The sequence below is a fragment of the Arvicanthis niloticus genome, chromosome X (assembly GCF_011762505.2).
Source record: "Arvicanthis niloticus isolate mArvNil1 chromosome X, mArvNil1.pat.X, whole genome shotgun sequence".
Taxonomy (NCBI): Eukaryota; Metazoa; Chordata; class Mammalia; order Rodentia; family Muridae; genus Arvicanthis; species Arvicanthis niloticus.
The window spans coordinates 80,099,172-80,125,218 of NC_047679.1; the positions used below are offsets into that span (position 1 = coordinate 80,099,172).

General features: G+C 37.0%; 1 protein-coding gene across 2 annotated transcripts in view; it reads right to left on the reverse strand.

The window, feature by feature from the left end:
- Positions 1-26,047, reverse strand: part of Pcdh19 (protocadherin 19) — a 100,210-nt gene that overhangs the window by 33,643 nt on the left and 40,520 nt on the right. Inside the window, exons 4-5 of one of the 2 annotated variants that reach the window (XM_076918891.1) lie at positions 11,199-11,257; positions 3,656-3,828 (exon numbers count right to left, since the gene is read on the reverse strand). In XM_076918891.1, the coding sequence (XP_076775006.1) occupies positions 3,656-3,828; positions 11,199-11,257 (232 nt within the window). The remainder of the gene's footprint in view (positions 1-3,655; positions 3,829-11,198; positions 11,258-26,047) is intronic. The other variant, XM_034484666.2, reaches the window with a different exon arrangement.

The following is a 26,047-nucleotide window of genomic DNA, read 5'->3' on the forward strand; positions in this document are numbered from 1 at the left end:
TAGGTACATATTAGAGCAATTACAGTCATCTTTTCAGTAGATGAATTTATAATCAATAATTAAAATCATAAGTAAATTGAGTGTGATTTGAAACAAATTACTTGGAACTAGTGTGCAGTTCTAAGATATGATCCCCATAAACTTTAGTTTCATATCTATTTAAGCATAATGCAATGTCCACATCACCATAAATGGCCTTGCAAAAAAAGAAAGAGGGAAGCAAGAGATCTACTAAGGCCATCACTACTCATCTCAGAGAAAAACTGGCTAGGGAGAGATTCAATCTGCTAATATCCTCAATTATGCAACAAAATCAGTTTAGGCATTAAAGAAGTCAATATTCTTATCTTCTCAGGAAAATGATAAACTTACTGAACAAAATCAGATACGGAATGCATTGGTTAAGAGATGTAATTGTGATATCCAAGCTCAGCATCAAATCACTCCAGGAGCCAAGTCAAAAAAGAAGCTTGCCAAGTGTGGTAACACTTGTTCTCAAGGTGCTTTAAGACAAATTGAGAGATAATATTCTAAGCAGTATCATGTGTCAAGAGAAAGCTTAGGTTAAAGAACATCTTCCTTTCCAGGAAGTCACAAGATCCCCAGGATGGGGGACAAATCCACATAAACCATAGTACTTTATGGGCATGATGGATGGCAAATAAAGCTGGAGTTCTGTGGCAACCAGGAAATTAAGCTCAACAAGTTCACCCACCTACTGACCTGGTTTCAAACTTGTTAAGAGAGATGGCATGGTTTAGAGTGATGTAGAAAGCAGAGACTCTCTTCATCCCTTTGTTGGCATTCTGACCCAGATCACAAATATGTTCTTGTGAAGTAATCAAAACACAATCCAAACTCTCCAGTGACTAAACATCCTGGTTTTGTCCTTTCAATTTGAAAGTCTTTTAAGTAGTCTCCTTCCCTCACTTTAACAGTAAGTAATTCTAGAGTTTCTCTGCCTCGGAGGACTCTCATAGAAAAGCTACTGAAAACTAAGATATCGGGCATTCCCTAGTCATTCACTCTGAGCATTCACATGCTGTAGTAAAGTTATAAAAACAAATACTGAAGGTACTTAAGGAAGTTCAATGAAGCCTAGGGCTCCAGTGTCTCTCCAAAGGAGTGGACCAAATATAATCTGTACCATCTTAAATACTGACAGTACAATGATATCATATAACAAGCCATTTCTGCCAGTTCAAGGAGAAAAAATAATGGCTACATAGAAATCCTTTTCAGTTTGACATTCCTGGGATTTCCCATGAAATACATGCTCCCACGTGTACAGAGAGGTAATGCTAATGTTGAAAGTAGAAATGTCATAAGTAAAACCCACAGTTATGGCATCCAAGATGAGGCAAACTCCCCAGTGGTATAAGACTTTCTTTCCCCTTTGTTGGTTGTATTTGGTATGTTGTTGCAATGGCTCTCACAAACAAAAAGAAGTATCAGAGTCAGAGTTTTGTCTAAAGAGTTCAAGACCAGAATTGTATGATAAATTCTCCTAGTGAGTACGTTTCAACTAGTGAGCCTTAGCATAAAATAAGATACATTTACATGAATCCAGTTTTGAGATAATAAATACTATAAAATGTAAATGGTTGGAATCAGTTGGGTTTTTTTTTTCTTTTCTGTTTTTTAATTTATTTGGTTTTGGTTTGGGTTTGGTGGGTTTTTTTTTCTTTTTTGTTATTTTGAGTACTAACAACCAACCCAAGTTAGCAGGTGACACAATTCTTTTAGAAAGCCTGGGATTGGTTTAGAATACACAGCTATGTATTATCATAAAATCATCATAAGTTGCTGGATATCACAAGGTAATGACCGAGATTTAAACAAGAGTACAATTTCTTTTGTCACTAAAAAGAACCAGCTCAAGTGTTGGTTCAGAGTTTAACCATTGCTGGAAAATAGAAAAACGTGAAATTATAGGCTTGAAATCAAATAGACACACAGAAAAAGATGTTGCCAAAATGGTATCACAAAGAAAAATGTGTCTATGTGCAGAAATGTGTGTGAAATCATCAATTTTTATGTAAGAGAGTCTTTGGATACTGTCACATACTCTTGCTATTCAGTCTACACAGTACATAAGGCAACCCATTTGTAAAAAAACACTCAGAACATCTAGCTGCTACCCACTGATACTGTTTTCCAGAGAAATGTGACAAAAAATTAAAACAGATGTTGGTCTAGCCAGGCATAAAGTGAGAATCAATTATGGTGATTTTCTTTCCTGAAGTAATTTCATTTTAGAGAGCATCTAAGAGAAAACCTTTCTGATCTAAATGAAGAAAGCCTTTCTTTGAGATACACATGAGTAGGAAATGATACATATCTGCCTGCATCCTCTGAGAATTAAATTGCCTCTGTTTCAGCTATATAAATGTTTAATTTTTCATCCTCAGTCATATAGTAAGGTTTCCCAGAAAGTATATTATCTCTGCAGATGTCACCACTTGACAATTAAGGAAAGAAGCAGGGTACAATTGGAAGTGACCTCTCTATATTATAGACTTTGACACTTGAATCCCCTGAGAAGGGAATGGATTAGACAATTTAATAGAATTTATACTGGCTAATTTTTTTCCATGAAAAACATTTTGTTTTATGAATCAGGCATTTTTTGGATTCATTTAGAAAACCAAAACAAAAGAGTTTAATGATGTTTACAGTGAAATGAGACAGCTGAAGACCAGCACGTAATCACCATATTTTGTTTTCTCATCTTTAAGACTTTTAGCAGTAGGGCTTCCAGCTGAGCATGAGACTAGCTTTTCTCAAGACATAGCCAAGCATTCTGAAGCTTCACTGAGCCTAAACACCAAATTGAATTCATACTTCTTAATTGGAAAAGACAGGCTGGTTGCATACCATGTTTACATCAGTAAAATATTGAAAATGACATTTGTGCCCAAGTCCATATGAACAATCTGCCTCAGCTAAACTCTGCTAGTGTTTTAATACCCTGGTTTCTGCCTAGCACAGTTTTAAAGAGCACATCTTCCCAAAATTACTTGTATATGGGTTCATAAAAATAGATTCTCTTCATACATGAGGATGTGGCTCCTCACATGTGCTTTGAGACTCATTTCACATTAACAGAAGGGTTTGTATTGCCTCCCCTGTAACCAATGACATAGACTTCTGCAGTAGCTCCGTGGCTTTAGAATAGCAACCCTGGAGGCAAAACGGAAAGTCTAGCACTTTGTATCACCAGGAAAGACTATATGATCTGTGAGCAGAGAACAGTCTCTAGGGTAAGTTAATCAGACTAATAGAGAAAGAAACCCCACCTCTTTAGTCTCATTGGAGCTATGTTCTATGCAATTTAATTGATCAGCTGAATCCATGCACTACAGCATAAACAGTCATTTATTCCTGGTGAGAAAGCATCTGCTTACTTCCTATGTGCTCAGTGCAGTTATTATTAAAGAGAATGTGGATGCAGTCCACTTATAAAATGCCCCAACCTTATACCAGGAGGTAGACTTACCCCAATAGAAGTTATACATCTCAAAACTCTCTAGATGCTGCTAACATGTGAACAAACTAATAACACACACAAGGCAATACAGTAGTACAGTGAGTCTAGAAAGACTCTGGATCCTTTGGAGCATATAGTTTCAACTTAAAATTGTCCAGCCCTTACCATGGTCAGGCATCTGAGATCCCATGGAGGTCACACTGGTGTTCAGAACATCATTCACAGCAGTATCGCAGTACAGGCTCCTCTGGACATCATGCTCACTGTCAGTCTGGTCACTCTCCTCATGCCCACTATCCTTCAGGCTGTTGCCCTCTAGGTCCTTGAAGGTGGAGCTGCTGGGTTGAAGAAAGTATGTTAATTTACAACTTCGATAGATCTGACTTCTAGAATCTTTCCTAGCCAGGATGATGTCAGCTCTGTAAGGAGGCCAGCAGTGGCTACATTGTCCAAAACGGTAGAAATATGAAGAAGAGACATTTCTGTTAGAAGATAATAGAATTTAACAATAAAAAGAGGTTCTCAATATTGGATGCTGATACAGCTAATATGTTCATTTGCTTATTTTTAGTGCTTCACCGCAGGCAAGGTGGCTGGAGATCAAAATCAAAAAACATTTCTAAAGAATATCACAATTTTGGTTTTTTTCCCGTTCTTATATAATTAAAGTCAAAGAGAAATAGTTAATGTTTTATGAAAAATTACTGTTCATGAGATACTGTTTTAAAAGATCAACATTAACTTTTTAAGTCGTATTGGCTGTATAAAGAAAAGATGCTAATAATATTCTTATTTATACATAAAACGACAGAGTTTTATAGAAGTTAAATAACTTGCACAAGGTCACACGGATGACAAAACAAAACAGAACACAACAAGTGCAGCACATCTAACACCAAACTCAGCTTGTCAAATGTCAGTGGTTAAAACTTTTTCTCTAGAGATATCTACTAATCATCAACTATAAAAAGCAAAAATGACAGAAATTTAGGTAGTGTAAAAAAATTAAAAGGATGATCAGGTTGAAGTCTCCTGCTTCTTTGGCTGCTTGGTCTGTTTTGTTGAAACAGAGTCTCATTCTGTACCCCAGGCTGACCAGGACCTTGATATGTAGTCAACATTGGCCTTTGAACTTGTGATAAGCCCCTTCTTCAGCCTCCTCCTGCATCCTGGGATTATAAGCCTTAAATACTTCATCTGGCTCCCCTTTCAGTTTTGAGTAAAAAAAAAAAAATGACAGAGGGACCAATACAAAGAAAAAGATGACTAGCTGTAGCTGAGGAAATCATTGGTGCACAGAATGGGTTTGGTCTAATTTTATGTGTCTATTTGGCTGGCCAAAGGGCGATCCAGGTAGCTAGTTACGCCTTATTTCAGAATGTTTGAGTGTGTTAGCTGAAGAGATTAGCATTTAGATTGAAGAACTGAGTAAAGCATGTATCTTTCCCCAATGTTGGTAGGATTCATCCAATCCATTGAAGACGTCCTGAAAAGAACAATAAGCAAAAGGTTGAATATCCTTTCTACTTGAACTGGGACATCAATATTCTCCCATATTCAGAACTCCTCATTTTCAGGCTTCCAGGCTCAGACTGGAATTTCTACAACTGGGTCTCTAATTCTCAGGCTTTTAAATTATACCATTGGCTGCTCTAGCCTTCTTGTATATTGGTAACCAAGCACAAAATTTCAGAAAACTCTACAACTACATAAATCAATGTTCCAAACTTTGAATATTCACAGGCCTGCCTCTCAGAGACTTTAAAAAGTTCACTGCATATGGTAAGAGCTATGCCATGGACCAAGGACACTGTCACTCTGCCCATTTGTCTTAGAGGAAGCCTATAAAATTAACACATGACCAATCTAGATGGTGACTGCTTGGTGAGATAAACATAAAAAGTGAAAGATCAAGAGAAAAGTAGCTGGAAAGCCATGCTTATAAGAAAATGAGGAGTCTGATGATGTAATGCACTGTCCTGTTAGTTAATTATTACAGAAAATACATCTGAGCATCAAAGTCATTAAAATCCAAATCACTCCACAGGCCACTTTACTCAAATTATGTCACAGAGATAGCTCGGTCCAATCAACCTTCCAGGACATAAGTCTATTTAGGAAAATCCTATAATTCTTTTATGGTCAAAAAAAAAATTGGAAACTCATTATTTAAAGATTTTTTTTTCTTACCACTCCTAGCTTCATGGCACAGATTCTATGGTGTATACTAATCCAAAATTTAAATAGATTCAAAGTTTATAATTTAGAAACAGATATTGGCCCTGCCTACAAGCATTCATAATACCTCAAGAGAGAACCAATGACCTACCTTGCATGATATTACAAACTGTTTCATTTTTTTGATAAATATTAGCTTTCAACCTATATTATCTGGCTGTGAAACATAATGAAAATTTCTTTAAATCTTTAGCAAAAAAAACTACCATGTTAAGCCAAAGAACTCAAGGCTAAATTGAATGCATTTCAGCAGTTGCCAAAATTTGCTTGAGTTATATGATAGTGAATGAAATAGTCTAAAGACAAATATAATTGGCCATCCCTTAGAGTAGGGCTTCTTAATCTTGGTACTATTGAACTTTAAGGTCACATAATTCTTTGTTGTGTACATCCTATGCATTATGAGATGTTTAATGGGTCTTTTGGCCTTTGCCCACTAGTTGACAGTGATAACCACCATGAAGTTTTAACAATTAAAAATCTCTTCAGAGAGACCCTGCAAATCACCCTTAGTTGAGAACAACTGTTCTACATTCTTTCACCAATATTCATGTAACATGGCGTGCAGAAAAAAAAAAAAAGCACCAAAGTTGAAGTCATTAGGACAAGTTATAACCTGCAATCTGTCACTTTGTGTGGCTCTAGGCTCTACATCTAATCCTTGATTTCCTTGCTTTGATAAATTCAGTTGATAAAGTCTCTCACACAAGACCACCCTAAAGACTCAGTAAGATACTTTTGCATGAAAAGCCAGAAAAAAATACATGTTCAAAAAAAATACTATTATTTAATATAATCACTATTCTGTATTATAATGCTTAATTCACATTATAATTAAACAATATAGCCATGGTATCTCATGGGAATGTTATAAAATTTTATATTTATTTAATAAATTTTCCTATCTTCTGTAAGCAATTATCAGCCATTCTCCATTATGCCATTTCTCCTAAAATTCGGAAACAGAAAAATGTATCTCCTGTCAAATATATGTCCTTGCTTTATTGAATGATAAAAACTATATGACCTGATGTACTTTTCATTTTGGCTTGGCTTCTCAAAAGCTTCAAGGTAAGCATAATGTTTAATTGCACTGAGTTATCATCCTGGAAGCTGGTGATCTCTATCTCACTTCTCCTAATTGGTTTTAAATCTGCCTTTTTGAAATTTTGTCATCCATTTTATATGCATCAGAATGTTGCAATCTACTTCGGGGCTTCTGGGGTGGGGTCCAAGTAAAAGAAAAGATAGAAAATATTAAAATTGGGAAAGATTAGCTACTATGATCTAAGGAACTGCTAGTGTGAGCAAAAGAAGAAAAAAATCACAAAGGTATAGCCACTACCCCTTCAAACCTCAGGATAGTTAACTCATTTAAAGATCAGTTTGCCCATCTGACAAACTAAGTACCGCTTACTGTGATCTTGTAGGGACATTTAGTGGCTTAATGAATGGATTTGTGTAAGGCAGTTTAAGAACCAGTGAGCAAGAAGCTGCAAACAGTAAAACAGCCTGGTAAATGGCTACTCACCCAAAACAAATAACAATTTATGCCCGGCATAAAAATGCTGATTTCACTTGCTTTATTACCTGTGTACCTCTTGGGAGATGAGACACTTGTAAAACAACTTTTGTGGGACAATAAATTAGGGGCACCTGTTTTCAATGGTATTGTAAATGCAAATGTTTCTATTACTGCTCTGGTGGCCAGCAGAGGGACAAGTTCATTTTAAAATACCTAGAGCAGAGTTCTATACACATGTTGGATGAAAGAACGTTACACTAATACTAGCCTTTATGTGTCCTTTAAAATATTAGTTTTGTAAAAGACAGGAGAATCTGAAAGGATACAGGTCAAATCTCTAATAGGCGATCCCACATACCAAGAGAATGTCATTCTGACTAAGAAGAATCAAAAAGAGTATTGTAACTGGCTTTAAGAAAGTGTAATTCAGAGTGTTTTCCAGACCACGTCTGTCATTAATCACCTTGGAACCTGTTAAATATGTGTTAATATTTAGAACATCTCTAAAGATGGAGCAGCAGACTGCCTTTACTGATGCATACTATTGTCCAGAAATTGCAGCTTTAAAAGAAAAATTTTAATGGAAAAAATAATGTTTCCCTCTGCTCCTTTCTCTTATTTATCTGAAAAACATGTACAAGTACTGACCACATACATGGCACCATGCCAGATGCTACAGAACTCCAGTACTATTTTGGTAGTAAAGAAAACCACCATGCATAGCTTAGAAGCCAGGGTTCATTTTCTTTTCTAAACTGCTTCTGATGTGTTGCTCAATTACCGTTGTGTTTTCTTTGAGCTACAGCCTCATGCTCTACTTGATATGGCTCCAAAAGCACTCCAGGAGTTGATATTAGCCAGCAGTGCAGAGAACAGGCTTGAGGAAAGAACATTGCAGCTGTGGAAAAAAAGTAGCACAGCTGGCCTTCTTACTTTGAGGGGATAGAAGAGATAAAAATATAGTGGTACTAAAATTCATCCAAAACAAAACCCCAACTCGATTAGTTTGCTAATCTGGGTTTCTCTCAGAAACCAACTTGGGTATATCCTCAGATTATAGATAATGTTATAGAAAAATATTAAACTTCAGAGATGATATTGTAAATACAAATGCTTCTATTACTACTCTAGTGGCTAGCAGAGGGACAAGTTCATCTTAAAAGACCTAGGACAGAGTTTCAGAAATATAATGTTGGAATTCTTCCATCCAGAAAACTATAGGGGGTATGCCATATACCTTCCTTGTCCCTTCTAACCCATTCTCTGTGGCTTTTCAATGTTAAGTCACGTCTATGAAACCTTTTTCCCCTTTGGATTTCTATTGGGATTGCCCCCATGGTCGCTAAAATAGAAATTTTTACAGTGGAAGAAGATTGATATTAAGGTGCTAACTGTCCTATGGAATCACTCTATTATGGCCAAATCCCTCAACTGACCAGAAGGTATTATTACTCCTCCCATATTTCTACTAATGAGTCTTTTCAGTAGTATTTTCAACTCCTTTGTTCTTATACCAGCAGAATGAAATGCATCTTGCCCCATCATTTTTTATTATTTCATATAGGAACCATGACTGCTACAAGAAAGGACCAGAGATGGCCCTCAACTACCAAATGTAAACAAGGAGTGAAAAAAAAAAAGTATCTGTATGTAAAGAGTCTGGCCAGAAAAACCCAAGACAACATTCCAAGAAATGTCCTTGGATAACTAGAAAGTAAATGTAAGATGAGAAAAAAATGTATAGGAAAACAAATTCTAAGAACTAGGCTGAACTTTGCTTGGCATTTTAGAAATTCTGAGATTGCCTAATAAAATTAAGACCGAGGACAAGATTCGGAATTTCCTGTCCAGGAAATTGTTTCAAACAAACATGGGTCTTAAACATCTTGGTGGACAGTTGATGACTTTTCCCATGGCTTGATCCCCTTGGGATCAGTGTTAATATTAGTCACCATTATGTTTTCCTACCAATTTTATACTTGTAGCAGTTATTCTGCAGAAAAGGAGAGCACACAAAACATCCTGTTTCTTTCTGGGTATTGGAATTTGTTTAAATGCAACTGACCCCATAAAAACCTTCATGGTTTCCCAAAACCATCACAGTTCTATTAAAAAGAAACTGACAAAAATGTATGTGTGTTTCCTAGTAATCAGGTGGTTACTGGCAAATAAACTACTGTCTTTGATATTGGGCCACATCTAGAGATACTTCCTCCAGGAGCCTATTCAGTTCTGGGATGCAGTTTTTGTGCACATGTGTGTATAAAAGTACATGTAAAGTAATTAATCAAAATCAGAGCTTTCCAGTGAGTCTCAAAGCTGCTGTGGAAATCCATGTATCTCCAAAGCTAAATGCTTTAACATAAATCTTTATCTCATAAGTCAGCCTTGTAAGTTGGATATTTGAAGCTGATCTAAGATTTGCAGGTTCCCAGGAGTCTTAGCTTTCTAGTAGGATATGAAAATCAGGCTTGTATTATCAGTTTAACCTAGTCAGAGAATTTCCAGGTACTCAGAATGAGCTAGCTCCAGAGACCTGTAAGGATCAACCAAGCCACTGTTTTTACCAGTTCAAAAAGAAGCTTTGAAAATAACAGTCCAGAAGCAGAAAACAAAGCAGTGTTTTCCTGCAAAGCTCCTCTAACCAGTACATATAAAAAGGCTTTTTTGTTCTTCCTAAAATAAATTACTTAGACAATTTTCAATGCCTTACCTTTTGTTCAGGGGATTCTCCCCCCAAACTCCAAAATTTTCCAAATTATACTATGACAGGTAATACAAAGGTAACCATTTTTAAGATGACTAATAATCATCACTAAAGGTCACAAGCTATAGTAAGCCAATATAGACAAATCTATCATAGTTTTGGGGTTTAGTGCTGCATCATAAATTAAATTAGATTTGAATTTGAGTTTCTTGTACAACAAGAAAGGATTTTGTTTTCCCTTTGAATCCCACTCTTACAGTGATAGAAATTTATGGGATTACAGCCAGCAAAATAATAGAATTTTCAGATCTTCTCCACTGCAGCTCTAATATACTGTTTGCTCGTCTGCTTTATTGCTATTATTTTAACAAACATACTCAGTGTTCAATTTTAGCTGCAGAATAATCACTGGACCATTCAAGATGCTATTTACATGAAACAGCAATAAAGGCATCATCTGAATGGTCAAGTGATGTGCTACTTTTGGACCTGACGTTCTCTCCTTTGTTTAGTTCTGCCTCTTTAGAGGATTTTGTAATCTCTTTTTCTTTTCTCCACATTTCAAGAATTTAGGGCACATTATATCTATGGAATCTTCCCAATATTCACCTCTATTCTGTACTCACAATATAGCTAAGTTGTAACTAACCAATCATACAAATTTCAGATTTTATCTAAAACGCTTCAAAGTGTCTTGACAAGTATTAAATTAGAAAATTTTCTTTTCGTCTCTCATCTGAAAAGCATTATAAAAGATATTTTATCTGTCACTTAAATATCTTTTAAATTTTCACAACTGTCAAAATAATAACAATTGCAGAACATACTACAAACTCCACAGGAGAACAAAAGTTGAGGCTGTCTATTATTTAAACTGGGTAGCAACAAAAATTTAGATATCAGTTTGATTTTTAAAGTTTTCTAATTTTCCTTATATTAATTCCAAAATTACCAGTAAAAATATCTCATGTCATCCCAATTTCATTTTTAATTTTGCATACATTTTGATGGAAATAAATATGGTGCAAGGACAACAGTGATTCTCTTTGTTTGATGTAACTGGCAGTTATCCTTGCTTTCTATATTGTCTCTAAATTTCCCACACTTCCTAGCACAAGTACATAGGCATCTGTCACAACATCCAAAAGGACATAGGTCTTGAAAATAAATGTTTTGGGTTTTTTTACTATATGTTAAATCAAACTCTGAAGTAGGATTGTGAAAGCAAACCAACCTACCTTTTGATTAAATGGGCGCGGCTATTCACGTAGTTAGAGTCAAAAGAATAGTTTTCAGTCTGCAATGAGAAAGAAAAAGGTTAAAAATGACTCATAATAAGAGGCCAAGTATTCTACTTAAAAAGATTGTTTTTTTATTGTGCAATAAACAATGAATGAACCCGAAAGCAAAGCCATAGTTGGGCAGCAGTTTGATGACTGCCTTCTTTGGGGGGTCCCCAAGTCCTCTCCAAAAGAAGCAGCCTATCATTGGAGACCAGGGTGGAACTGATACAAACATTCTCTAGAATATGGCTGGCTACTGACCATGTAACCACTTAGAGAGAAGAGACAGTATGACTCACAATCATTACAGAAACTAATTGCTTCCCATTTCCCAGTGGAGACCATTTTATGCCCATCAAATTGAGTATAAGTTCAAAGGTATTTTTATTAGAAGTAGATAATTAACATGTTAAAATATTTATTCCAAAGATATGGAAATGCGGCAAGGTAATCCCCTACTGTGGATTTAAACTCTGCACTTCCCTTTGTTTTAAGACATTTGCTCAGCGTCAGTTACAAGGATGGCTTTCCTTTTTATCACAGGTATAAAGGCAAACAAGTATTATGCCCAAAACAGGGTGAAGGGCAGTCCACATGGGGTACCAAAGCCTTTCATGTGAAACATGAAGTTTGCAAGCAAACCTCTGTCTTGGCTCCTATCATTAAAACACTACTGCCTAATCCAGTTACAGTAGCTGGCTGCAGCAAGGGCTTTACAAAAGCAAATGCAAGGCACCTGCTAGATGAAAGAGATGGGAAAACAGCTTTTGAGAGCACCGGGAATTGTGGTAGATTGAAGAGGGACAGCTTTAGAATGGGTAGAAGCCACGGAAGCATGTAAAATGAAGTCAGTATCCTAGAAAACGTGATCTTACACCCAATGTTAAAAACACAGAACTTGCCGGGCAGTGGAGGCACAGGCCTTTAATCCCAGCACTTGGGAGGTAGAGGCAAGTGGATTTCTGAGTTCGAGGCCAGCCTGGTCTACAGAGTGAGTTCCAGGACAGCCTGTCTGGAGCACCCCTCCACAAAAAAACCACAGAACTTGTTGAACCTTTGTATGAACTTCAAATGCTCAAACACATCTCTTCCCCCATCCTGCCGTTCAGCCATCGCCACCATTCTTTAGAGGCCTTCTACAATTGCTTCAACTGAAAGTGCCTGGAAATGGAAATATAATAGCTGTCTAGAGAACAAAATAGCAGATTCTTTTCAGATGACTACCTGTCAGACATTGACTGCACTAAGCTGTTAGATGCAGTCCTTGCATTCAAAGACTCACAGTTTGATAGAGGAGAAAATGAAGCAAGTAACTGCAGATCCAGCTACCACATGGACACTACACAGCCAAAAGTCAGGGAAAAGACCCTAGATATCTAGAGTAGGTAGAAAGTTGACACTGAATAGTTGGGAGGGGAAAAAGAAAGAGAGAAATAGAAAGGAAACAAAAACCTACCACTGTCCTGTAGGTACTCACAGGTGTCCATGTTCCATATACAGCTCTCACTTAAAGATAGACTCTACAACATCTACTTATGCTGTTTTCATCTAAATATTTACATGCCTTCTAGCATAAACACAGGTTTTGATGATATTGGAAGAAATGGTTTTCTGTGAGTGGGGCTGTGGAGGGCTGAAGCTAAATGAAAAGAACCAGGGCCTGGGAGCAGAGGACCCACAGTTTTCAAGAATAAAAATAAAAATTGTCAGTGCATTTCTACTTTATTGATTTGTAAGTGAATGCTGAAATTGTGACAAAACTCATTGGTAGAGGACAAGGCAAGCTTGAAACTGTGTTGGGAATACAACCTTAATGTTTACTGCAATAAGTCATTCAGTAGTCACTTAACCAAGAAACAGTTGAGCAAGTTAATTTTACCAACATGATGGGCAAAATGGTATTGGTTAAGTATGTTTTATTTTGTTTTATGATAGTCAGTGAAATATACAATTTAATAAGAAGTTATCAGCTCCTCAAAAATCAGGCTACCCTGTGAAAATAGGAAAGTGACTGAGCTCTGCGATTTACTTCTGTGCTTTACTGTACAATCTTTGTTAAATGGCTTAATTGTTCTGTGCCTCAGTTTTCTACTATGTGAAATACAAACCATGGGAACCATGGGAATTCAAAAGAGAAAGTCAACAGCACTTATCCAGACTCATGATGAGATTCCACAACAGCACTGCTTTCTACGGAGCTTGACACTATTAGTAGAACGAGAAATTTACTTCACTTCATGAAAAAAAAAGATCTGTCCAAATTTACTGAATCTTTGCAGGTAAAGTTAATAAATGAACAAACAAACAAACAAACAAACAGACCATGAATATACAAAAACACTAGGGGAAAAAGTAGAAGATATTGACTGGCCTTGCTGAAAAATCAAGAGCAACATCCCAAGCTACTATTATGTGAAGAAAAACATTTTCCAGAAGAAAATTTATAAAGATGAAGGCAAGTCTGTATGCATTGTGATGACCTGACCTACAAGCACCATGCAAGAACCACATGTTTGAGCAGAGAAGAATAATCTTGCAAATTTTACTAGTTTTGACTCTTAAGAGAATAATCTATGGAACCATGATGTATCCCACTTGCAGCCAATGAGTTAGTAGTAGAGAAAATTCTAGAAGTCCTGGTTATAATGACTTTTGCAATTCTCCATCTCAACAAGGTTCACAGATTGGCTAACCATTGACAGATGCTACTCAAGATAGAGAAATGTCATTGAACTTTATCTTCTTTCTTTATCTTCCTTCTTCTTTACACTTAATGAGTAAACATCCCAGTCTTGTGAATCCTGAACTCCAAATGTAAATGTTTCATTATCCAAACCAGCAGATGGACTGTGTTACATCCTAATAAATTCTAGAACCAACTTTCTCAGAATGAATGGGGCTATACCAATTCATTCATTGTCTTTTACCTTTACAATCAGTCTCAATCCCTAAAGTAGCTGAGTTGCAATTGCAGGAACACAGCAGAATCATCCACATGAGAACAGAGTCCATGATTCTGGTTTCAGTACTACATTCAGAACAACTGAGTTAACTAGGCATTGAAGGCTTATTTTATTATGGGCCTATATTTATTAGCACCAAGAATTATAGCTCAGACTGAGGAGATGCCCTTTGCAGGTAAAACATTTACTGTATAAGCATGAAGACTGGAGTCTATATGTCCTGAGCCTACCCAAAAGCCAACTGAGCCAGGCAGCCTATTTGTAATCCTTTGGAGATTGGATACAGAGAGTACCCCGATCATGCTAACTAACCAGATTAGCTGAAATCATGAACTCTATGTTCAGTGAGAAGCATGCCTCAATGTGGAGGAGAATGACTAAGGAAGACAACTGACATCGAAGTTGGGTCTACACACATGGAAACATACCACAAACACATATACATGTACAAAGAAAGAAGTACTAGGTCCAGGTGTATACTCAAATCTAATTCTTGTACATTGAGTCAATTTGTCCTCATCTGGTGGAGTATACAGTGATTCGTAGAGAACCCTGAGAAAGAACCATCTTGTCATAATGAACTGCAACACCTTACACATCTGAAAGAGTGTTCCTCAGCTCCCAGTGGACATCAGCATCATCTCAGAAGCATTTTTTAAAAGTACCATCTACCAAAGATGCTGAAATGATTAGCCTGGAATTCATACTACTTTTAAAGTTTCTCCAGTAAACTGAATGCACCTTCATGATGAAGTCATGAACAAAGAACTAGCTATAGACTTTGATCAAATGTCCCATGTTTGTTAATACAAGCTCAGTTGATCATGATAGCACTTCTGTAAGTTTATTAGTCAAAGTGATTTCAGTGTAGAATAAAGAACTACAGAAGAAACAGACTTTTTAAGAAATAACAGAGATTTCCTTTTTGTGTGAATATATTAGCTCCTGGTTAGCCTTATTTAATCAAAATTTGCTTGACATTATTCCAGTTCCATCTCTAAGTATTCTAAATGGCAAATAACATGAAACATTTGAGAGAAAATTTTCTCTAAATGTCACATTAATTTAACTAGAAAATGTCCCCATCTCTAATGAGACAGCCAGGTTAACACAGAAACACAGCAAAGAGACAAGAACAACATTTGTTTCTGAAAACGTAATTTTGACATTAAAAATGGGTCAAGAGCAAACTTTTATTTCTGGCCTTGATGGGAAATATGTCACTTTTAAAATCACCCAATACATCCACAAATTCTTTCTCTAACCAGAAGCCTTTTTTCCCCTTAGGATTTATCAAAAGCAAACTTCTTAGTTGGTCTTGATTTAGTAAAACCTTGGTTCTTCTACAGTGTGTAAAGAATGAATATTTCTGGATAGCTAAGATGTCCAGAGGTTAGGACTTTTCCCCCTTTTAGAACTGAAATAACCATACTGCTTTCTTACTTGTTTCTGAAATGTATCACCAAACTGCCCTCTTTGGAGTATAAAATCATAATAATTTAAACTTTCCTCTAAGACATGTGGGTCTAACCTGTAACTTCAGTGACCCCAAAGCACTGTTTGGGGGGCAGCTCACAGCTTTAACTGGAGAGGAACCTGACATGTTGCTGTTCCTCAAGATCTTTCTGCCATTTTCCATCCGATGCTTTTACTTCACTGTGTTCTTGGAAACTATAAAATTATATGTATGAACATAATCCAGAAAATGAGCTAATACATTGTGAGTAGAGAGCATGAAGATGTGGTTCTAAAATAAAAATTACACTGTCTTCAATATAAGGAGTTCTGTACAGTGTTTTGGGGTTTGTGGGAGTTTTTTGTTGTCGTTTTTTGTATTTTGTATTTTGGCTGCTTAGGCACCTTCTTTGTTTGCTACTTTCTATCCTCAGCATCTTTCTGGATATATGAAATTTGGAGTGAGACTTTAGGGTGGGTGACATGTTATGTTTCTATGTTAATAAGTCTGGCACATCTGAAGTCAAATACTTCCACTTTGTCAGGCCCTCAAGGTAGCAGAGGATGCCCTACTTTAATTGTCATTTTCTATTACTTTTACAGTTCACTGAGTTGTGCCCTAGTCTCTGCAAGAGTGACTGCAGCTCTCTCAGCACAGCATTTATCACTAGAAGAGACTTAAACCCTAAGGAGAAAGAAGCCCAATAAATGCAAATATCCAGGACTAGACTCTTTGCCCAGTGGCACAAATCCCCAGGCCACTACACAAGCTATAAAAAGGTTTCAGACCTGGGATTAAAACAGAGATTTTTCAGACCTAAAGGTTTGTATTTGAAAAATGAAGTCTTTTAAATTGCACTTTAAAATTCCCACCAAGCTGAAGAGCATTACAACTGCAATTCACTCTTTTTAAATGGTTAACTCTTAACTCATCTTTGCAATACAAACTGTGAAACTGAAACCCCAAATCAGATGCACAGCAAAGTGATTTTTAATTGCTGCTTATTTTCTTAACAGCTAACTTCCAATAATAATAATAATTGTGTCCATTGATCGATGATGAAAAGATCCAGAACCTTTTCCAAAACAGAATACTGTTTTTGATATTCAAAAGATCATTTCACAGGATTTTTTTAATGAATTGACAAATGACTTTTTCCTGCTTCCTATGCCTAACACATAAAAATGAAAATGTAAGTTCTACATAGCAGTAAAGCCAACATGCCTCCAGCTAGAATGTATATTCAAAGACTCATCCATCCACACAGCAACAGATAAAATAGGAATTACTGGCAGCAGAATAAAAGGTACCATTCCAGAGTTCCTAACCACATACTATAAATCTGATATTTTCTATACACGCAAGCTCCAGTTCTGGCACACAAATGCACATAGTTTCAAGCAGGCACACATGCACATACATACCTTAATTTTCTACCCAAGGTTATCACTCACTCCCAGATGACCTTAGATTGATCATTTTATTCCTAAAGAATTTAAGTCATCCATCTTCAAAGTGAGATTAACCAAAATGGTCTTAGTGCTTCCTTCCTAGCTCTAAATGTCCTTTGACATCAAAGGTCTCCTTAACAAACCTCATAGTTTTCTATAGGAATCTGTACAATTCTAATGCAAAAGTCATACTGAAAGAATGGGTTAAATGTGGTACCATCAGGCAAGCAAATACAAGTCCTTGGATGTGTCACTAAGTCTTTGATGGGACATAATATACTCTGATACAGGATCTGATACAGAACGTTCTCTGGAGCCATTTTAATGCCTATTGTTTATAAAAATACAAAATCAATAAGGCCACGGTATGAGTAAATGCAGGTTAAGAGTAAACAAAATGAAGTCATGGAAGGCAAACTACCTCATCCCACATAAACAAAACTCAACTCAAGGAGCTATCAACCACATGAGAGCAAATCCCTGAGTTGAAGCTCCATCCCAAATATAAAGCTACAACACATTAAGGCTATTTTGCAGGCAGGCACTAGCACAGTCTGCTTTCATCTCCAAATATCAAAGCACTTTACAAGCAGGTGCCAACTGTTACCCCTCATTCCTCTGCAAGCCAAGAAAACAAACACGGGAGTTAAATACTACAGCCAGGTTAAATACTAACTCAGTTGGAACAGGTCTTAACAAGGACCACATAAAAACCACCAGGAACACTGTTCCTGGCATTATCTACTACTGAAATGGAAAACAAATATAAAACTCATAATGTCAACAGTGAAGTAATTATACTCTCATACTTCTTCTCTCTCATACTTGTTTCTACTCAGAGTGACATTTCTTGGCTGCTTCTAATGAAGGAATGAGTAGAGTGTAGTCTAGCAGTTAGACAAAGGAAAAAGGAAAACTTGGCATATCACCTAAAGATAGTTCCCCGGAACTAGCTGGTGGATCCAGTCATGTGAGCTAACGGATCCAGGAATGAGTGACTTCCTTCCCTGGAAAGTTGGTGAGCATTTCGATTGTCATTTAGAGGCAATGGCAACCATCTTTAGAACATGAAGTAAGATAACTTTTGATAATGTATGCAGTGGTTTCCATTTCAGAAACTATGATGTGATAAAAAAAAAAAAACTGATACAACCTATGAGAAATCAATTTGATACATAAAACACAAAGAAAACAAAATCTGTATGAGACCTGCCATCAGCAATGAGAATCAGTGATCCACAGTGGATCCATCTAATCTTTGAGCTCCTCTGGCTCAGAGAAGGCCCAGCACTCTCGGTGGTCCATTCTTTTCCCTTAAGTTATACTTTACCAGTTCTTCAATTCCTTGCTATTTAGCAGCTATAGAGCCCTGGCTGCCTGCAGAGTACAATTTCTATTGAGCCAGCCTTGTCAGCTGAAAAGACTTACAAAATATTTAGAGGGTAAGTGGCAGGTGGCCCTGTGCCTGTGAGCCAAAACAACACCCCCAAATTCAGTTCCAACCCCAATCCCATTATTTAGATTATACATCACTTAAAACCCAATTGCCTCCACAAGATTATTTAAGAGAAAAAAAAATAAGTCTTTGGCATAGCACTCTAAATCCATTTCCCTTGTACCAGCTTGTTGCTCAAGCCTGTTCTATGTGAAACATGCTGGCAAAAGACAACAGAGCAATCTCCCATCTTGGAAATGGTGAGTGCATTAGCTTCTAATATTGATATTTTCTAATTAGATACAATACAATAGGTCATTTCCATGTTTGAGGTCAATAAGACTCACTATGGTTCTCTTTTGCTGCAGATATTCTGGCGTCTGCTATGGCAAACAGAGTAGGCTCTCCGCATCCTGGGATGGAGAGAAACATGTGCACACATAGCATTCATATGTATTTTCTGTCACAAGTATGTACATAGATTATTTTTGACCTTTTAAGTACTGGTTGCAGGTCTAATGAGGCACAATAAACATTTCTCAAAACTGGGGCTGCACGGTTGCTTAACATTGGCAACCTCCTAATTATGACTAGTTTAAGTAAAGAGTACTTCCCTCTATACGAATTATTAGGTACTGAATGAAACCCGCAGTAGTGTTATCCTCCAGTTTCTAGTGACAAAAGAAAGCATTGCAGGAAATTAGTATTAGGGGGAGAAACTTTATGAGCCATAAATGAACAGTAATAAGAGCATTCAAAAGTTGTGATGGAAATGTTAACTCATTCTGTATGGTAGAAGGATGAAGAGGAGGGCATATAGAATTTGACACATGTTGAAGACAGAAATTCAAAGCAAAAGGCTACTGTCTGCTGTGGAATACTGGCAGCCATGAATGAGAAGGCCATTATTGCACCTCACAAAATAGCTAATGTTATCAGCAGCTTGAAATTGTCAAAGCATTAGCAATCTGTAATGCAGTTATGGAAAGAACCAACAGTGCAACAATTACTAAAGTACCTTGTATTTATATGGAACCTTTTATCACAAGATTTCCAGAAGGTTTAATGGGCTCTTATAGAAAGGGATCATTTCCCCCCACAGCTGAGACACAATAGTCATTCTGCAACCAGTAACAGTAAATATAAAGGGTTGCTGGAGAGAGGGGAATTACTAAACCTTACAGAAACCATGAAGGAGAGGAATTATTTTTAGACAGGCAGAAAACACATACCCAAGTTGGAAACTACGGCTGACAGTAGCTACATTTTCTACAGAGCTTGTGGCACAGAACTGAAGAATTTTGCTTATCATTCAGCCAGCAAGACTTCTGCGAGGTGCTTAATGACTGTAATAGAGCAGGTGCCTCCTATTAATAAGAATTAGCATTTGAAAATGAACACACTGCACAAAAGTTGCCATTCTTTTCTAGAAAGCCTTTTAGCTAACATGAACTAGCTAATCCTCCTGCTACCATTATGACTAAATAAATATTATTAGCTCTCCTAATGGCATGCCAGAGGAGGTGAAGGGATTTATCCTCTACTAGAAAGGGGCGTCAAGCATCTGCAACTAGAATTTGAGACTGTTCACACCGGGTCCCATGCTCACACCACCAAAGCCACACCTCATTAGGATCCTGGAAAATGCAATGAAATGGAAGTAATTAGAACTGGCTGACTGAGTATACTACTTGGGAGAGGAAAAAAATAGTCCCCAGCCTGCTTAAACATGACAAGTCCAAGGGCAGTGAGCACAACGACAGCAATTTCCTCCTGAAGGAAGATTAAGAAATAATGAGGGGGAACTCCTCACACTCCTTCTACCATCAGATTCCCAGCAGCAAAACCCAGGACGAATTCCAAACTCAACTGTCAAAAAAAAAAAAAAAAAAAAAAAAAAAAAAAAAAACACAACCCTACTGTCAGAAACATAACACCATGTTGTGTCAGACAGCACAGCCCTTCAACATGGGTCAGTTCTATCTCCCTTCCTTTCCCCCATTCTACTAGCACTCCCCAACTATTCTGTGATCTGTGTTTCAAGTAGATTCAGCGCTCCGCCCATTTCATGTATTCATAACTAGTACACCCAATATTTGTGCCTACTCGATTCTATTTTGTTTTGTTGGTTGAGTGTTTTGTTTTGTTTGTTTTGTTTGAGACATGGTCTCATGTAATCAAGGCTGTCCTTGACTTATTTTCCTCCTGCCTTCCAAGTGCCTGGATATCAAATACCCTATATTGTACCTAGGTCTTGTGTCCACTTAAAAACAGACATTTGATCTGGGCTTAAATCAGTAAAAATAGATGTGGCAGTTATTTCTTAATACACACACACACACACACACACACACACACACACACTTTTTCATGAAGGAAATAATAGTATATGTTTTGTTTAAATGTTCAAATTACTTTTCCTTGGTATAACCAGCTATACTTAAAGCAAAAGGTACCCTGGAGACAGTTTACATGGATGGTTCTGAGCTTACAAAAAAAATCATAAAACATTGTTTCGCTCCAAGAAAGCTTTTAAAATAAAAGCAGAAAAGATTCTTACTAGATGTTAGGCTTGTTAACATCATGGAATCTCCCTAGTTCTCAGTCTCCTGATTTACAAATCTATAAGCTAGAAAAAGAAAATGTCTGTCCTCACCCCTTAAAGTTGTCATTAGGGTCAAATAGAATAATGTCCGTAGCGATGCTGAATCCACAGACATGTGACATGGCTTACCATCAGCTTTTAAACTTGCTTTCTCTTGCATATTTATTTCTACTTCTAACTAAATTATCACTGAGTATTGTGAATACTTTTTATTCCTACATTTTTCTGCTGAGATATATTATCTCATTCTGGTACTACTTGTTTTTATCTACAAAAAACAGGGTAAACAATCTTTCTTCTGTCATAGAGGATTATGTGTGTGTGTATGTATTTATATGTATATACATATATACACACATACATATATATATACATATACACACATACACACACATATATATATATACATATATATATGCATAGAGAGTGAGAACTATCTAAAGAGAGTAGAAATGGCCTTGCACTGTCAAAAATCAAGGCAAGATTTGAGATGCTTTAAAAGCCTTTATAAACTAGTTTTCTTTCGCCCCATTTCATTCCTTTGTTATGATTGAACTGTCACAGAATATCTTTTCTTTTAAAAAATCATCTCAGGGTTAAGTAAAGCACATTAGCATGCATAATTCAGAGCTGTCAGCTGGAAATGAGCTATCATTGCAAGGCTAGTTTAGTCTGTGAGTAGGAAAACAGGATTAAAGAACTGGACAACGTCACCAGAACCCACACGGAACCAACTCTGGGCCCACTCCTTCAGAGCCACACTATCAAATAGCATAGACATATGCAGCAATTTGCATTTAAATTATCAAAAGCACAATTACCTTTACATTGTTCTCTTTCTTTGGTCATAGTAACCAGGTTTCAAAAGCTCAATATTCATATGCAGCCAGTGGCTACAGTTCTTTTTCTAGACCATTTATATCACCACAGAAAGTTCTAGTGGCAGCAATAATGGGGAGGAAAGCTGTTGGCTTGTGACTCAGCATTCTCCAGTATTGAAATGGGAAACATTTAGTGACATATACAAAAACAAAGAATATACTTACCTCTCTCATATCTCCTGATACCTTGTATTGCTTATTTTTGTACTACACACTGGGCCAGACACTTTTCAAGGCTAGATAGAACTATATCTTCAAGGCTTATCACTGTTATTTGTACAGAGCAGGTACTCAAAGATTGGTGTCAGCTGATTGACCACCATTTTGGAGAGGACTACCTCTGGCCTGTCTCTTCCTGAGATTGAATCAGGAATTCCAAATGTTATATGCTTTTTCAAGACTGATTGCTTTGTTTCTGAAACTGATGTGTGTGTGTGGACATTTCTCAAGAATTTACATGGTGGAGATCAAAGGCTTAAGTCAAACCATACATTTTATGTATCCTTATTCCTACTTTTCCATCCTTTTCATTTGTTCAAAATACCATTTATAAACCTAAAAACAAACAAACAAACAAAAATCCTAGTGCACTCCATTTATTTCTAACGTGCCAGTATGCAACACAAATGATTTTAAATACAAACTAATTCCTCCCAGAGGGCACTTTACAATTTAACAGAATTTGAAACATCTTTTGGGCTATGGATATCATTGACTCGATTAAAAATGGTTTCTCAATAAGCACCCTGTGTTGATACGGCAATTGCTTTTACAGAACATTGTATCAAAGAATGAGTCTTCAGTGAAGAATAAAAAGTACTATTCTCCATTTTAAGTTGCTTGGAAAAGTGGGACTCATAGAGTTTCTGAATACATGCTTAAGTAGCCATGAGTCATCAAGTAAAAGAGTCTTAGGCAAGATCCTAAACCTTCCTGCTCCCCAAATTTGTAGAGAATAGAAAATAAAAGCCCATTTGGTGGATTTACTGCTTTTGTTTCCAATCTACAGTCCCTTTTGAAATTTATTTTTCATAGAGTAAAAAAAAATATATTCCTTTATGCAATATTAAATATGTCTTCATCTCACAATGGAGCCTTCAGTTGCTTGATTGCCAAATGTGGTTGTTTGGAAAGGTTATAAAATCATCATTGCATCCTTACAATGCTGTGCTATACAGTGTGGTCATTGAAGAATTCCTTTCTGGTCTCAGAACCACCACAAAATCATATAATCAAACAGCACTAGAATTCAGTATGACTTCAGCAATTCTCTTATCCCCACCTTTCCTCTCTTTTCTCCCTCTCTATACTCCTCACTTTATCCCCCACTCTCAGCATTCTGAACTAATAATAATAATAATACCTATGAGGGTCTTCCAACCGCACCAATGCAGCACACCTAGTTATTAGAAACCTAGGCCTATGTTCAGAACTCATTTCTTCCAACACTGAGGTCATAGCTCATCTCTTTCCACTTGCCACACTCTCTTTTCTCTTGTGTTATTCCTCCAAAAGAGCCTCAGAAGAATAAAACCCAATGCTCAAAAATACTCTCAGCTAAATTTCTCATGGGAAAAAGAGTGAAATTTAGTGCAAATGAAATTTATAAATCACATTTTGTCAATTTTGTGTCGTTTAAGAAAACTAATTGTGCCTCAGGAAACTCTAGAAAGAAAATATATGATCCACCCAAGGAAACAAACTGTCTTTAGGTTAGTGATCGGGAAATGTGGAATGATAAAGCCCTCTGAAATACAGCCTCATTCTAGCAAATGACTTGCTTGGTTGCCACTTAAATTGCTCATCTATAATTGCTAGAGATAAACTGCAATCAAAATATAGTATCTTCTATTAGTTTTGCCCACTGGGGGTTGTTTGATCAGAAGGAAATTATCCAAAAGGTAAATTCTCATTTTTACTGCCTCAGTGGAAACTCTCTGGTATGAGATGGCTGAAGGGTCTGGACTGGTGGTGAGAACTGCTCCCAGGAAGTCCTTTTCTTTTCAGAATAGAACTGGGTGGGTAACTCTATGGGTGACTAACAACTATGTAGGAAAGGAGTCTGTTTTGCCCACTTCCTAATATGGCTCACCATATTAGAGTCCCACCTTTGTGGCTGGGTCCTCACTCATTCATATTTGATGATCCTTCAGATAAAAACAGGCTGCCTTATACAATTTTTAGAAGGTTTGCTGGGTACATTGTGGTATAAACAAGATTACATGGGAAGTGTTTAAACTACTTAAGAGAATAAATTAAAGTACTTTAGAAGCAATTTACAAATAATAAATATGTTAATTGCACATCACTCTTGTTTATTCATTAAAACAGGTCCAAGGACTTCTACTTGGCAAAACATCCTGGCAAGGACTTTGCTAGTCTACATCTTATTACTCTGAACTTGAGAGAAATAAAATTGCATTTCCTTTCTATCTATACTTCCTACTGGCCCTCCCCCAAGTTAGTCTCGATTAATCAGATTTGACTGTACTGTAGAAAAGAAAGTACAATGACAAAGCCACTAGCCCAAGTCAAAAGAAATAAAACTCAGATGTTCCTTCACCCTGTTTAAGATCTTCGTTTGTACAAACTAAAGGCATCCACTGGTACAAAAGGGTAGATGGAAGCAATCAGAAAAGTGGGAGGAAAACAAAAGGAGATCAATCATTCCAAGATCGCACAACTGAAAACTTTGCTTCCTGCTCTCTGGCTGCCCTTGAGTAATGCAGAGCAAATGGTAGCTAGGACAGATTGATGCTGGAAAAATTCTATGCAACTTAATAGATCCTGGTGACAGTAAGTGCAGGCTCCACAGTCAGTGCTAAGGATATGGGCATCCAGCCTTTTCCACTCCTGCCCTCAAGAACACTTGATGTCATGTTGCTGAGAGGAAAAGAAGGAACAATTGCTGTGGGATACTGTGGGGGCTTCTGTGGGTGGCATCTGAGTCTGTTTCCACTGCTATAACAAATGACCAAAGATCAAATAATCCAGGAAGAGCAGAAATTTGTTTTCTACAGGTTTCGAGTCCAGAAAAGCCAAAATCAAGGTGCTAGTCTTTACTTCCCAAATGGCACCTTGTTGTTGCATCCTCCAAAGAAGATAACTACTATGTCTTCACACCATGAAAAGCAGAAAGGCAGGAAGGAATAGCTAATCCTTTAAGCCTTCTTATAAGTGCACTAATTCCATTCATAAAGGTATGAATCTCTCACGACTTTACCTCCTCAAACAGCCACTTGTAAATAATATTGTATAAGGTCTTAGGTTCAAACACATGAGTAGAGAGCAGGAACAACACAAACATTTAACCCACAGTTTACAGTATATGCAGAGAAGAACGAAACAGAGAAGAAGCCCCTGCCCCTAGGAAACATGTGTCATGGAAATTGCCTTCAAATATGTGCAACCTATGGGATGGCTAAACTGGGATTTGATATGAGAGAAGAGTGTGCATTGCTCTAGTTCTAATTCTTGATTTTGCCAATTACATATCAGTGTGGAGGAGAAAGAAAGACCATAAGCCCTGCTTAACAGAATCAAGCAACCTTTCTACAGCCACAAATCCAGCTGGATTTCCGTTGGCTCTTCTCTAAAGTTTGGAGAACAAGTTAAATTTTATACTAGTGGCAAAAAAAAAATCAATGTCCAAAGGGGTAGCTAATTAAACCACAGAGATTTATTTTTGAGCCAGTAAAGGTTTTCTCTGGTGGTCAAATGTTCATGACTTTCAAATTCTTTTTGCAGCCTTTGCATAAGGATGAGTCCTGAGACAAGTAGACCCTGGCTTGAATAATCTCTTTGAAAACTGCCTCTAGCCCACAACTCATAGATAAAGAAGGGCATAGAGAGCCCTTTCTGTCAGTAGCCTGTAGGAAGAGGAGACCTTCAATTTCCTCAGCAGGTCAGACTGGATCTTAGTTCTACTAGTTAAGATATCTGTGACATTGACTCCTTTTCTGCGAAAGAGAGGCAGCAGTTTCTCCTTATATATGGTTTAGGGATGTGGATGT